Source organism: Ursus americanus, chromosome 4 (assembly GCF_024610735.1).
Source record: "Ursus americanus isolate L20-20 chromosome 4, mUrsAme1.1.p, whole genome shotgun sequence".
Taxonomy (NCBI): Eukaryota; Metazoa; Chordata; class Mammalia; order Carnivora; family Ursidae; genus Ursus; species Ursus americanus.
The window spans coordinates 99103145-99116963 of NC_142130.1; the positions used below are offsets into that span (position 1 = coordinate 99103145).

The 13819-nt window shown below is 64.5% G+C and overlaps 1 protein-coding gene across 3 annotated transcripts in view; it reads left to right on the forward strand.

Moving 5' to 3' along the window:
* COL6A2 (collagen type VI alpha 2 chain) overlaps positions 1-13603 on the forward strand; it is a 33577-nt gene extending 19974 nt beyond the window's left edge. For 2 of the 3 annotated variants that reach the window (XM_045776951.2, XM_045776952.2), the window contains exons 11-28: positions 445-498; positions 877-939; positions 1481-1543; positions 1811-1900; positions 2517-2579; positions 3349-3411; positions 3565-3627; positions 3978-4040; positions 4339-4389; positions 4732-4767; positions 5071-5133; positions 5232-5294; positions 5462-5497; positions 5660-5705; positions 5886-6038; positions 6240-6692; positions 6852-6890; positions 12345-13603. In XM_045776951.2, coding sequence (XP_045632907.2) covers positions 445-498; positions 877-939; positions 1481-1543; positions 1811-1900; positions 2517-2579; positions 3349-3411; positions 3565-3627; positions 3978-4040; positions 4339-4389; positions 4732-4767; positions 5071-5133; positions 5232-5294; positions 5462-5497; positions 5660-5705; positions 5886-6038; positions 6240-6692; positions 6852-6890; positions 12345-12943 — 2061 coding nt within the window. In that variant the 3' untranslated portion in view covers positions 12944-13603. Of the gene's footprint in view, positions 1-444; positions 499-876; positions 940-1480; positions 1544-1810; positions 1901-2516; positions 2580-3348; positions 3412-3564; positions 3628-3977; positions 4041-4338; positions 4390-4731; positions 4768-5070; positions 5134-5231; positions 5295-5461; positions 5498-5659; positions 5706-5885; positions 6039-6239; positions 6693-6851; positions 6891-9966; positions 11141-12344 lie in introns of those variants that run through there. The other variant, XM_045776953.2, reaches the window with a different exon arrangement.
* The last annotated feature ends 216 nt before the right edge of the window (positions 13604-13819 follow it).

Below are 13819 nucleotides of genomic sequence, written 5' to 3' on the forward strand. Positions count from 1 at the left end.
GCTGGGTGCACGTCAGCAGTTCTGACGTAGGAGTGAGCAGAGCCTCCCTGAGACTCTTGGGTCCTTATCTGGGGCCTCTGGGCCCCCCTGGCCACTGCCCACAGCCTGTGGCTGGACGAACCCCCTTTGGCACCTAGCCAGAGACGCAGGACAAATAAGACCATCACAAGAGCCCGAGTGGACATTTGCTTCTGAGGACCAGCTCGCAGGAGTTCCCCAGCCTGTGCTCCAGAAGCCCAGATCTGGCCTGACTGGTGGGCCACACACGTGCTCCAGCCATATCCCAGGGACTCACTGCCACCCACAGAGAGGCCACCATACTGTCCCACCACTGAAACGCACAGCTGTGTGCCCATTGGGTGTGAAGCGGAGGGGGCCGCCCCCACATTTGCCGTCATTGGCACACGACCCTGACCCACCCTCTGCCCCCCTCTTCTCCTCCAGGGCAAGCTGGGGCGCATCGGGCCTCCTGGCTGCAAGGGAGATCCTGGGAGTCGGGTAAGGCCAGCTCGTGTTCCTGCCCAGGTTTAACGCGGGTGTGGGAGGGGGTGGGCGGGGTGGTGGCCAGCCCCTCGATCTGCAGCGTGGACGCTGGAAGTCACTTCACGTGGACCCTTCTTCAGCCTCTCTCCTGCCCGTCCCTGATCCCCACCCAGGGTTCAGCCAGAGTTGTGGTCTCATGATGAGGAAATACTCTCGGGGGCTTCTGGGGGAGATGGGGGGCTGTGTTCCTGGGGGTCCTGACGGTGGGTTCTGGAAGTCCAGACCCAGGCGAGCCTCAGTCCAGACGAGGCTTCTGTTCATCCGGGCTCCTGGAGAAAGCCCAGCACAGCTCTGGGCAGGAGTCCAGGACAGCCCTGTCCCCCTGTCTTGCAGGGCCCCGATGGATACGCAGGGGAAGCCGGCAGCCCCGGGGAGCAGGGTGACCAGGGCATCAAGGTAGGCTGTCTGGCCAAGGTGACAGGCCTCCAAGGGCAGACTGGGGTGGCGCTCTGTCTGCCCGCCGCGCCAGGCCTCTGGGGGGCTGGGGAGGGGGGGCAGCCCGGCCGAGAAGCCTGGCAGAGAGGGCCTGTCCCTGCAAACTAGCGCTCGGGAGTGGGAGGCCTAGGCGTGTGCTGCCTGAGGGGTCGTGGCGCTCGTGCCCGGGGCTGTGGGGTGCCCACACTCGGGGTGCCCGACAATGCCAGTCTGTGGCTAGCTCAGGACTGCATGTCTGGCTCAGGCAGCTCCTCGGTGCCCGAGTGGCCCCAGCAACCAAACCACCTCCTCCCAGGCCTCGCAAGGCCCTCTTGGCCAAGCTCTCGGGCGCCCCCACCTCCTGGCTGCCCAGGTTTCTGGACCAGCAGGAAGCACAGCCCTTCCCAAGCAGGCGGCCCCCTCAGACCCACCCTTGCAGCTGCACGGGCCGGCCCGTCCAAGCAGGCTCCTGCCTGATGCCAACGCCTGAGGACGTGAGGCTGATTTCTCCAAAACTTTCCAGGGAGATGCTGGCCGCCCAGGACGCAGAGGACCCCCAGGAGAGAACGGGGCCAAAGGAAGCAAGGCAAGTGCCCCTGGAGGGTCCTTGCTCCCCCCCAGCCACACAGCAGCCATGCCCGCTGGCACCGATGGGGGGGCAGTAAGGACCATGGCATCATGGTCAGCCCTGGGCTCTGAGCGTGCTGCCAGCCCCTCTGCCCCTGCTGCTGGGTGACCAGGGCACCCCCCACACCCTGAGGCAGACCTGGGCCCACCCTGTGGCAGCCGGGCTGGCGGGGAGGACAGTCCGCAGGGCCCTTCCCTGTGTGGCTGACGTGGCTCCACTCCACAGGGGTATCAAGGCAACAACGGATCCCCGGGAAGTCCCGGTGTGAAAGGAGCCAAGGGTGGACCTGGGCCCCGAGGACCCAAAGGCGAGCCTGTGAGTTCATGCTCTGCCCCCACCGGTGCCTGGAGCCCAGAGCTCAGGGGCAGCTGACCCGGGTGGGCTGCCCCCGCCCCCGGCCGGGCCGGCCTGCCTTGCCCCTCCCACACACACCCTGCTCTGGTGCCACCAGGGAACAGCGTCCGGAGCAGGGCAGAACCCCTGCTGGCTGGGGATGGGCTCAGCTGCACCCCTGCGGGAACTGGCCTTGATCCCCACGCGGCCCTCCCAGCAGGACACCCCGAAGGCTGAACGCACACTCCGCGGGTCCCACACAGCAACCTGTCTCCTGCGTCTCACTGCAGGGCTGACCCTCACAGGGGAAACACCCCAAGACCTGGCATGGCCCAAAGTGGACAGAGTGACCACTTGTCCACCAGCTGATAGCTGGTCCAAGCTGGGCCCCAGTCACATCAGCTAAAAACCCCTACTTGACCCGATCCTACACGCTGACCAGGAGCCCCTCTCTTCCTAAATCCTTGGCTGCAACTGAACTTACCAACCAAGGACCAGGCCCCTCCCCCAAAGCCCATGTCCGAGTGAGGACAGCAGAGCATGGGGTCCCCACATGGCCCCACCATCAAGCCCCCCCCCACATACCTGTTCTCTGCAGGGGCGCAGGGGGGACCCAGGAGCCAAAGGCAGCCCGGGCAGCAACGGCCCCAAGGGTGAGAAGGTGAGTGTCTGAGGGGGGAGCTGTTGGCCGTGTCTGCTCCGCACCAGGGTCTCACCATGGTGTTGACAGGGCCCTGGGACAAGGGACAACCAACAATCCCCCCACCGCATCCACTCCCAAAAACCAAAGTGACCCCCAGGGGGCGCCTGGGTGGCCCAGTCAATGAAGCGCCTGCCTTCTGCCCAGGTCATGATCCCAGGGTCCTGGGATCGAGCCCCACATCAGGCTCCCTGCTCAGTGGGGAGTCTGCTTCTCCCTCTGTCCCACCTCCTGCTCATGCTCTCTCTTGCTCTTGCTTTCTCCCCAATAAATAAATAAAAATCTTTTTTTAAACATTTAAAAAGTGATCCCTGGTACCTGGCCATTGGCAGGGGCAGAGGCACCCTCTGCAGGTTCTCTGAAAGCAGGAGGCAGACAGACTCCCTGCTGAGGGGCATGGGCAGAGTAAGTCTGGCCTCTTGAATGCCATGCACAGTTGATCAGGCTGTGCACTGCTCCACCCAGCAGCCTCCCACTGCAGACGCACACATAGCTGTAGCTGGCTCAGGATGTCTTTGTGGCAAATCTGAGGGCCAACAGTTCCGCACAAGATGCGGGTCAAGGGCTTGAAGGAGGGGCTTCCCCTCTGGGAAATGGCAGTCCCTTCCCTGGTGCATGAGACTGAATGGGGGGGGCTGAGATCCAGTGTCACCCTTTCCAGGGAGTTAAATGATCCCCTCCCCTCCCCCGCGTCCACCTCCTGAGACTGACTCAACCTCTCTGCTCACAGGGAGACCCTGGCCCTGAGGGTCCCCGGGGTCTGGCTGGAGAGGTTGGCAACAAAGGAGCCAAGGTAAGTGAGGCCCTCATCCTCCTGGGGCAGGCACCCAGCTCCTGGCTGGAGGGGGGTGCCTGGGACCCCCGCCCCTCCCCTGCCCTGCAGGGACACCCCCCCCATTCCCACCTAATCTGCAGTGATTGACAGCGGGATGCCCTTTCTTTCCAGGGAGACCGAGGCTTGCCTGGACCCAGAGGCCCTCAGGGGGCTCTCGGAGAACCCGGGAAGCAGGTCAGTAACAGGACATCTGGGAGGGCCCTGTGGCTCTGGGTCTCCTGTCCTCAAGACATGGTCCCCAAGACACACTCGGGCAGCAGCACGGGGTGAGGGGGAGGGCACCCCATGTACCTCACACGGTCCTCCTGCCCTGAGGGGTCCAGCTGGTGTGGGGCAGGTGGCAGCGAGAGGGAGGCTGGTGTGGGGCCTGGGAGCCAGGCTGGGGGGTCTGGGAGCCAGGCTGGGGCACCTGGAAGGAATGAACCCCGGCTGCCCAGTCCCCACAGGGCAGCAGAGAGAAGGGTCGTGTTGCTGGACGTGGTCAGTCCTTATCTGTGCTGACTCTGTGTTCTCTCTGCCCTCAGGGATCTCGGGGAGACCCCGGTGACGCTGGTCCCCGTGGAGAGTCAGGACAGCCCGGTCCCAAGGTATGTCCCCTACCCCGCTGGGCAAGGCCGACCCCAGGGGGCCTGAGCCCCTTCTCAGCTCTAGAATAAGGCTGCCAGGAGCGTGCCCGGCCCAGCCCCCTTGGTGTGGGGGACGTGCAGGGGCCGGGCAGCCCCCCCAGTTCTCTCCCGTGGGGGTAGCATGTCCCAAGGCTGGGCCCTGCACACACAGCCCCCCAGACCAACAGCCCAGTCCTGACCGTCCTCATCCTCAGCCCATGCCAGCCTAGCCTCTTCCTTTCCCACTGGATCCTCCCTGACCGGCCTCCCCATCCTGCAGGGAGACCCCGGCCGGCCTGGATTCAGCTACCCAGGACCCCGAGGAACACCCGTAAGTCCTGGCAGGGGTTGGGGGTCCTGGGAGGCCCTGAAGGTTCCCACTAGTTCCTGGGAGGGCCTCTTTCCTGGGGGACGCGACGAGGTGAGGGCGAGTGGGCCTGGGGTCACTCGTTGGTGCAGAGACCCCCGGGAATTGTCCCAGACACAGGGCAGGTGGTGTGGGGTTTACCCACGCGCTCATGGCTTAATACAGATTGTGATAACTGAGACCACCCCAAGGGGGCAAGAGAGGGCTTCCAAAAATCTCTGGGTCCCCAAGAGAGCCAGCTGCCTGCCCTAGGGACAGCCCTTTGGGTTCTGTGCTGAGTTACGGTGACCTGTGCTTGCTTCCCAGGGAGACAAAGGCGAGCCTGGCCCACCCGGCCCTGAGGTACGTATGTGGAGAGTCCTCCGCCCACCGTTGGGTGGCCTGCACGCCCCTCCCCTACACTGGGCCCCGAGCGAGCTTCCCCTGCTGAGCTCTGAGTGCTGGTGGCCACCACGTGCCGGTCACTCTCCAGCCCAAAACCCCGCCTCTCCTGACACGCTGCCACGTAACCCGGGCAACCGCCAGGCACAGGCTCTTCTGACAAAACCAGCCCGTGCCCCTGGCAGACTCCCTGGAGGTCACGGCTGGGGGTGGGGGGCCGTGCCGAGCGCCCCACCCCGGGCTGACGGGTGTCCTGTGTCTCAGGGGGGCAGAGGTGACTTTGGTGCCAAAGGAGAGCCCGGGAGGAAAGGAGAGAAGGGCGAGCCTGTGAGTACCCAGGGCCGAGGACGCATGGGGGCCGCGGGGGCTGGGAGGGTGGCACCCAGGTTTGAGGCTGCCGCCCACCTGCCTCTCTTGCTCCCCAGGCAGATCCCGGTCCCCCTGGCGAGCCCGGCCCCCGGGGGCCAAGAGGATCCCCAGGACCCGAGGTAGGTCAGCTGCGGGTGCCTCCCGCGCTCAGGTCACAGTCCTGGGCCACTCCTAACCTCAGGGTCATGCCGGTGGAGGAACCATGGGGCCAGTGCACAGGGGGCGGGGGCTGCCCAGTCTCAGCCCAGACATGGGCCACTTCTCACCGTCACCCTTCCTCCTCCAGGGAGAGCCCGGCCCCCCTGGAGACCCCGGCCTCACGGTAAGTGTCAGGCAGGGTTGGAATCCCCGTCCCCGTCCCTCCTAAAACGGGAAAGCATGGGCAGCAGGGGTGAGGTCAGGGGCTGAGGTCAGCAGGAGCCCCTTCTCGGCCCCTCCGCGGAGCTCGCTTTCTTGGGCCGGGACTGACCCCCCTGTGTTGCAGGAGTGTGACGTCATGACCTACGTGAGGGAGACGTGCGGGTGTTGTGGTGAGTTTTGGCCCCCACGTGGCGGAGCAGCTGGGACACTTGTGTCTTTGGAGCGCTCTCATCCAGGGGTCGGGGCCATCTGCCTGGCTCACGCCCTCTGCCTCGTGCACCTGGCTGTGGGCTTCGGGCGTGTCTCCCAAGCCTGAGGTCAGTGAACACAGCCCACCGCCCTCCCTGCAGACTGCGAGAAGCGGTGTGGGGCCCTGGACGTGGTGTTCGTCATTGACAGCTCTGAGAGCATTGGCTACACCAACTTCACCCTGGAGAAGAACTTTGTCATCAACGTGGTCAACAGGCTGGGGGCCATTGCCAAGGACCCCAAGTCAGAGACGGGTCAGCTGTGCCTGTGGCGGGGCAGGGAGGGAGGCCGGGCGGACAGGACATCCTGAGAGGCAGCGGACGGACAGACATTCAAGGGACGGGTGTCAGCTTGGCCCAAGTCGCCGAGGTCCCCGCTTGAGGGTGGCAGGCCGTGCAGGGTGGGGGCAGCGGGGCAGCGGGCGGCACCCTCACACCCGGGCCCGACTGCCGCAGGAACCCGCGTGGGTGTGGTGCAGTACAGCCACGAGGGCACCTTTGAGGCCATCCAGCTGGACGATGAGCGCATCGACTCGCTGTCCAGCTTCAAGGAGGCCGTCAAGAACCTGGAGTGGATTGCCGGCGGCACCTGGACGCCCTCAGCCCTCAAGTTTGCCTACAACCAGCTCATCAAGGAGAGCCGGCGCCAGAAAACCCGTGTGTTTGCGGTGGTCATCACGGACGGCCGCCACGACCCCCGGGATGACGACCTCAACCTGCGGGCGCTGTGCAACCACGATGTCACAGTGACAGCCATTGGCATCGGCGACATGTTCCACGAGAGACACGAGAGCGAGAACCTCTACTCCATCGCCTGTGACAAGCCACAGCAGGTGCGAAACATGACCCTCTTCTCCGATCTCGTGGCCGAGAAGTTCATCGATGACATGGAGGACGTCCTGTGCCCAGGTGAGTGGCAGCCCGTGCAGCCCGGGTCCGAGCCAGGGCAAGGAGGACGGGAGGCTGGGTGGAAGGGGCCGGGGCGTCCATGGGCCGCTGAGGGAGTCCAGCCCCTGGCCTGGCCAGCGGACGCTGACTGGGACCTCTGGCCTCTTTCCTTGCTCCTAGACCCTCAGATCGTGTGCCCGGACCTTCCCTGCCAAACAGGTAACTTGGGGTGCTGCCAAGCCCCCCACCCCAGACTAACAAGCGGCCCAGGACTGGGGAGGAGGGGCTGCTACAGGACCCCTCCCTGGCAAAAACCCTTCCAATGGGCGACTCAGCCCCAGGACCCTGGCACGTCTGAGGAGGGGCTGGGGTGAGGTTTGATGTCTTGAGCCCTTCAGACCTCCACCCGCCTCGCACATTCTGAGAGCGGGTGCTCCCGTCCAGGCCTGCACTTGTCTGGCGGGCTGCCGGTCTCGAAAGCCGGCTCACAGCCTCGGCAGCTTGTAGTCCCCGCCCCCCACCACCCGGGCAGGGACAGACCCCCCAGAACCCTCTCAGCTCCCACAGGCGGGAGCCCTGGAGTCAGTAAACAAAGTGGCTGATTTACAACCAGCCGCTGCCACCCAGCCACAGGCTGATGCGCTCGCTTCCACCCCCGACGGCCTGGGCCGCTGCCTCCAGGGGCCTGGGCCCCTTGCCCGACACGGCTGCATTTGTGTTTGAGGCTGCGGGGCTGGGGACACACAGAAGCTGTCCCAGGGCTCCTGCAGGGCCAGGGAAGGGGCAGGACGCTCAGCCGGCCTCGAGCTGCAGCCTCCAAGGCTGTGCTGCACAGTGGCTGGGGCCACGGAGCCCACAGACATGCCTGGGTGAGCCGGGAGCTGAGACCGGGTCCCGGGACCAGCACCAGGCACACTAGGCCGTGCCTGCCCAGGAGCTGGCGTGGCGGGGGCCCCCGTAGCGGGCAGGCGGGGCTGTGCCGGCAGATCCAACAGAGGACAGATAAGAAACGCGAGGCCTGCGTCCACACCGTCATCTCCTGGGCGAAGTCCGCGTGTCCCGGGCTTGCGTGCTCCTCACGCAGCAGCAGGTGGGCCCGCTGGGCTGGCCCGAAGGTGCAGAGGCAGCCTGAGGGAAGGAACCGTGTTGAGTTCGGCTGGGGGTCCCCACACTTGTCCCGGCAGAGAACTGCCCAGAAAATGGTCATCACGGTGGTACCCCTGACCACACCATGGCTGCCTGTGAGCTCCGGGCTTCACTCGGGCCTGCCTGGGCCCGGGGTCCCTCGAGTCCGCTGGGGACAGCTATACGCAGTGCCCAGAGCTGCCCAAACCCGAGGGGTCGGCCTGAGAGCGCCCTAGCGGTCTCTGCCTGAGGCCACACCGAGCGGCCACGCACCGCACGGCTGTGCCCCCGCCCGCCCTGCAGGGCACCCCAGTCAGCCTGCGGTGGGTCCCACGGTCACGTTGGCCCTTCGAGGGCAGACTCCCGACCTGACCCTCGGTGTCGGGGCCCAGCGGAGGCCCAGCATCCCCGCCCCAATCTCAGCAGGGAAGCTCCAGTTCCTCGCCACCGAGTTGGAAGCTCGCGGAGCTCTTGAGCGAGGCGCCCTGTCGGGTGGGTGGCCCCTCTGTGCCAGGCACGGACGACTTCGACCCGAGCCTGTGGGGCTTTGTCACCGGCCGCTGCTGCAGTCTCGGGCAGACTGTGTGGCTTCTCTTCTTTGCCGTGTCCACGCGATGGATGGCGTTGATTTTCAGATGCTGAGCCGACCTCGCCGACCCGAGACAAACCCCATCCGGTTGTGGCGGATAAGTGGTTTCGTGTGTTGTTAGGGCTGATTTGCTATGTTCTGCTGAGGACTTCGGCATCTGTGCTCCTGAGAGGGATCCGGCCACAGCTCCCTTTCTTGTGATATCTCCGTGGGGTTTTGCGGTTAGTCTGACACTGGGCACTGCGAGGGCGACCTTGCTTCCCATGAGCCTCCAAGACCCAGCAGTGAGAAGGATCGCCCCCTAGGAGGCCCTTCTCCACCTTGTCCCAACTACCTTCTCTGCTGAGCTCACAAGCTTATCTTTTAAAGTGACGAAAATTTCCAAGTATCTTAGACATTGCGACCAGAGAGGAAGAAAGCAGACGTCGCTGGGGGATGAGATCTTGTAATCTGTCTCCGGGCACGTCAGGGGCTGGGTGGATGCTGCTGGCTGGGGCATGGCCCTGACCTTGTGGACCACATGGCCCCGTCCACCCAGAGACCCATCATCCCTAGGCTTGGACCAGGCCAGAGGGCAGCTCTGCTTGATTGGGTCAGAGCCATGCGGGTTTCAGGCAGCATGAGAGCTGGCCAGCGGCTGAGGCTGCAAAGACCAGGCTGGTTCTGGAGAGCGGCCTCAGGAGGGAGGAGCCCCGGGTGACCCGAGCCCCGCCTCCCTGGGACAGACACGGGAGACTCTCCAGGGCCGGGTGTGCAGAGAAGAGGCGCAGAGGGCGGTGTGTGTGCCAGGGTGGGGGGCCCGTGTCACAGGCCACCTGGGTTTGCTACCTGGCACCTCCCCAGAGGAGAAAGAAACTCCCAGACCCCCAGGACAGAGGCCGTGGTGCACGAGGAGCAAAGCGCCCATGGGGTCAGGCCCTGACCTCCCAGGGGGGCCGGGAGGGAGAGTGGGAGCCCCGAGCGTGTGCCGCACAGCGGCTCCCGGGTCCTCGAGGGGACAGCTCTGGGCGGTGGACGACGGGCATCTCAAAGTGCAGAGAAGGATTTATCATTGCAAGCTTTCCGGAGACTGTTCTGAGGAGGGGTCCAAGGGCCCACCTGCCTGTCATCAGGTTGGGGCTGGAACAAACTACACTCTCCCAGCCGCAATGAGCTTTCTCAGTCAGGTGTGTAAGTGGGGCTGGGGTCCTCCAGGGGCACAGCCTTGAGCTGCTAGCAGCCCACCCCGAGACTGGTCAAGTCTCGATGCCACCATGTGTGCCAAGAGCCTTGTGGGCCTCAAGGTCTGTGGGGACCCCGAAGGTGCTTCTACTCCCCGTCTCCTCGGCAACGTGCTTTGCTGCTGGCTCCCCCAAGCCTCTGTGAGCTCTGGCACCCGCGTGCTGACGGTAGGGGCGCTGAGCCTCCCCGCCTCCTCATCCGACCCCCTTGCTGAGCCTAACACCCGCTCCTCACTTCGGTCCTAAGTCGTCCCGGAGGAGAGAGGCACCTCGGCTCTCGCAGTACGCTCGGCCCAGGAGGGCGGCTGGAGCCCACTCACGCCAATTAGTCCCTTAAAGCCTTCTCTGGATGCCCCTGCAGATGGACCGCGGCCTGGCGGCGAGCCCCCGGTCACCTTCCTCCGCACGGAAGAGGGCCCGGATGCCTCCTTCCCCAGGACCATCCCCCTGATCCAACAGTTGCTAAACGTCACGGAGCTCACGCAGGACCCGGCCGCCTACTCCAGGCTGGTGGCCGTGCTGGTCTACACCGCCGAGCGAGCCAAGTTCGCCACGGGAAACGAGCGGCAGGACTGGATGGACCTGTTCATTGACACGTTTAAGCTGGTGCACAGGGATATCGTGGGGGACCCTGAGACCGCGCTGGCGCTCTGCTGAAGCCGCAGAGGCCGCCCGTGAGCAGGGCTGGGCTGGCCAGAGCGGCCTCCTCACAGCCCTATTAGCTCCCTGGGGCGGCCTACCTCACACTAAGGGGCTTAAAATAATCTATTGTTTTAAGAAATCTATTCTCTCTCCATCTGGAGGCCGAAAATCCAAGATCCAGGTGTGGCAGAGCCACGCTGTCTCCGGGGGCTCCAGGGAGGACCCTTCCTGCCTCCTCCAGTTCCTGTCTGTGCCTCCGTTGTCCCGTAGCCTGCTCCTTTTGGAGCCGGACCCCCCGGCTCCCTCTTACAAGGAACTTGTGGTGGCACTTAGCGCCCACTGGAGAACCCAGAGCAGTCTCAAGGCATAATTTAATCCCACCTGCCGTCTTTGTTTCCATGTAAGGTCATATTCTGTCTCCAGGATGAGGACGTGGGCATCTTGGCAGAGCCATTACTTAGCCACAAAGTAAGAGAGAAGAGCAGAGCCTCATAAACCCAAAAGTCCTGGCTTCCGCTCCAGCCTCTGTGCCTGTGCCCACCCCTGTGCATTTTTCTTGGTCTCCCTGGTTGATGCATTGAGGAAAACTGCCCCCCAGGCCAGCCGCCCCCCACATGTGCGTCTCTGCTGGTGGTGACCTGGGAGTGCAGGGGCACCCAGGCTACTTGCTAGATATTTTCAGCAAGTTCTCGCCGCATGGACTTAAAGCAGAAGCTGCTTTTCATCTGCACAGCCACTAAAATAAGCTACGACATTAATATAAGCTCCTTGAGAAAAACCCTGCCCGCCGGTAGCCTGGCGCCCCCACCGCATGGTGATGCACCCAGGGGAGCCACCTTCAGACGCTGTGACCACATCTTCAACATTCTATAAAGGCTGAAAAAGAGTGTGAATGCGTTGCTGTGGTCACACGATGTGCTGGGGTGACACGCTGTGGCTGGGGACTGGCCTGGAGCCGGCATCCATGCAGGTGGGCGGCTGGTGTCTGCAGGACTGCCCCAAGGCTGGCGCCAGGAGTCAGCACCTCCTCCTTGATGGGATCCCCACACTCCTGGCCCCAGGGGTCAGCAAAACTGGACCCACATCCCAGAGTGGGGCCTGCAGGGCTGAGAAGCTGGATGCAAGCAGGAGGACCAGCTTTGTCCTCCCCCAGCCCCAGCTACGGCCAGAGGTGAAGTCTCCAGCAAGGCCATAGCAGAGGGCCCTGGCTGCGTGTCTGGGGAGGGTGGACCACGTCCCGTGTATGTGGGGAGTGGGTTTTCGGGCTGTGCTATGGCGCCCGCCTCCCCCAGAGGCTTGGCCTCAGCCTTGGCTGCAGCCTCGCCCCCAACGCTCTCTGGCAAGTCCAGGGCTGGTGACCACCCAGATGGGAGCAGGGCTGTCCTCAGGTAACAGTGAGTCACCACTGGAGCTGCTGCAGGGGTCTGGCCACACCTGTGCTCACTGCCTACCAGAGAGATGTCCAGGAGCAGAGGACACAGGCCCCTCTCTCCGCTGCTCCCAAAGCTAAGGGAGACGTGGCCCAGCCAGCGTCGGGCAGCTCTGGGACAAAAGGGAGGAAGGGGGTCATGGCCAGATGTGGGTCCTTGCCTCCCGGGGTCTTCAGGGCTGGAGGTCTTTATGACATCTTTTTACTCTATTACAAATGCAAAGACAGCCTCCTCGACCCTCTCTCTCGCCCCTACTGTGAACCGTGGCCTTTTTGGGGTTCCCTTCCTGCCCAGAAGGGCCTGGAGGAGCCACTGGGCAGAGACGGTGCTTGAAGGGTGGAAATAAGCCCCTCAGTCCTCAGGTTTGGGGACATTTCCTGGTGGAAGCAAAACCAGCAAAGATGGTGACAGGTTCCAAGGAGATGGGGTGCACGCCGGCCGCCTGTGGTGGGGCTCCCGTCGATGGATGCCTTTGGACGCAACCCCACAGTCCCGGTGGTTCTCAGGCTCCAGTGGGAGGGGTGTGCATAGAGATGGGCGCAGGGCATGGCCAGGGCCGGGTACCAGACTGTGCCAGGGCCTGGAGCGGCCAGGAGGGGCGGCCAGAGCAGGGCCCCCGGCAGGGGGCTCACCCGGTCGCCCGCCCACCACCCCGTTTTGCCCCCAGAGCTGTACGTGGCCCAGTGCACGCAGCGGCCTGTGGACATCGTCTTCCTGCTGGACGGCTCCGAGCGGCTGGGCGACCAGAATTTCCACAAGGCGCGGCGCTTCGTGGAGGAGGTGTCCCGGCGGCTGACGCTGGCGCGCAGGGACGACGACCCGCTCAACGCGCGCGTGGCCCTGCTGCAGTTCGGGGGCCCTGGCGAGCAGCAGGTGGAATTCCCGCTCACCTCCAACCTGACGGTCATCCACCAGGCGCTGGAAGGCGCGCGCTACCTCAACTCCTTCTCGCACGTGGGCGCGGGCATCGTGCACGCCATCAACCACGTGGTGCGCGGCGCTCGGGCGGGGGCGCGGCGCCACGCCGAGCTGGCCTTCGTGTTCCTCACCGACGGCGTCACGGGCAACGACAGCCTGGAGGAGGCCGTGCACTCCATGCGCAAGCAGAACGTGGTGCCCACCGTGGTGGCCGTGGGCGGCGACGTGGACACAGACGTGCTGTCCAAGATCAGCCTGGGCGACGCGACCGCCGTCTTCCGCGAGAAGGACTATGACAGCCTGGCCCAGCCTGGCTTCTTCGACAGGTTCATCCGCTGGATCTGCTAGCGCCCCCTCCCTCCTGCCGCTCGGCCCCAGACCCAAGCCCATGCCCCCCACCCTGCTCCCGCAGCCTCGAGCCCCTGGCCCCGGCTTCCAGCCCCCATCTCGCACTCCCAGCCCGCAGCCCTGCCTGCGTCCTGGCCGTGCGCCCTCAGCCACGAGCCCCGGGGTCCCCAGCCCCAGGCTCCCCAGCCCCATGGGCATTGTCCTCCTATCCGTGGTGCTACTCAGACTCACCCAGAGGTCCCACACGCTGCAGACTCTATCTCCAGGTGTGGGTGTGAAGTCAGGAAAAGAGGACCCCCACCCATCCCCAGCTCCTCCAGAGCTTCCCACCACCCTACATTTCTGTCCATCTGTCCTACCCTCCATGCCCTCCCTGGACCCCAGAGGCTTTGCAGGGCCCACTCTGGTGGCCAGTGCTCCAGATCCTCATGGACGGCTGGTAGTTCCCCTGGCCTTTCTCAGCCCAGCTTCATCCCTGGACTCCTCAGCCCCTCCGGTTCCCTCCAAAGGCTCTCTGTGGGCCCCATCAGCTCTACTGGGCTTGCTCTGGGGTCTCTGTCTTTGGCAGTCACCTGCCCCAGACTGAGCTGTGACAGTAGGCCCTGCACATTTCCTGTATGCACACTCCCCAGCACAATAAAGGCTTTCAGCTGCCTCCTCCTCTCAGCCTACTATGTCTGTGCCCCAGGGACCCCCGTGGTGGCCAAGGAGACATTCAGACCATTCATGTGCCACCAGGACTGATCATGGTGCCCCACCTGGCCTGCTGTCCTGGGGGCAGGTTCTGACTCCAGGCACTGGCCACCCACACCACCCCAAGTGTGTAGACTGGACAGCCTCAACCATGGAATCCACACCTGTCTAGCTGGCCTTGAG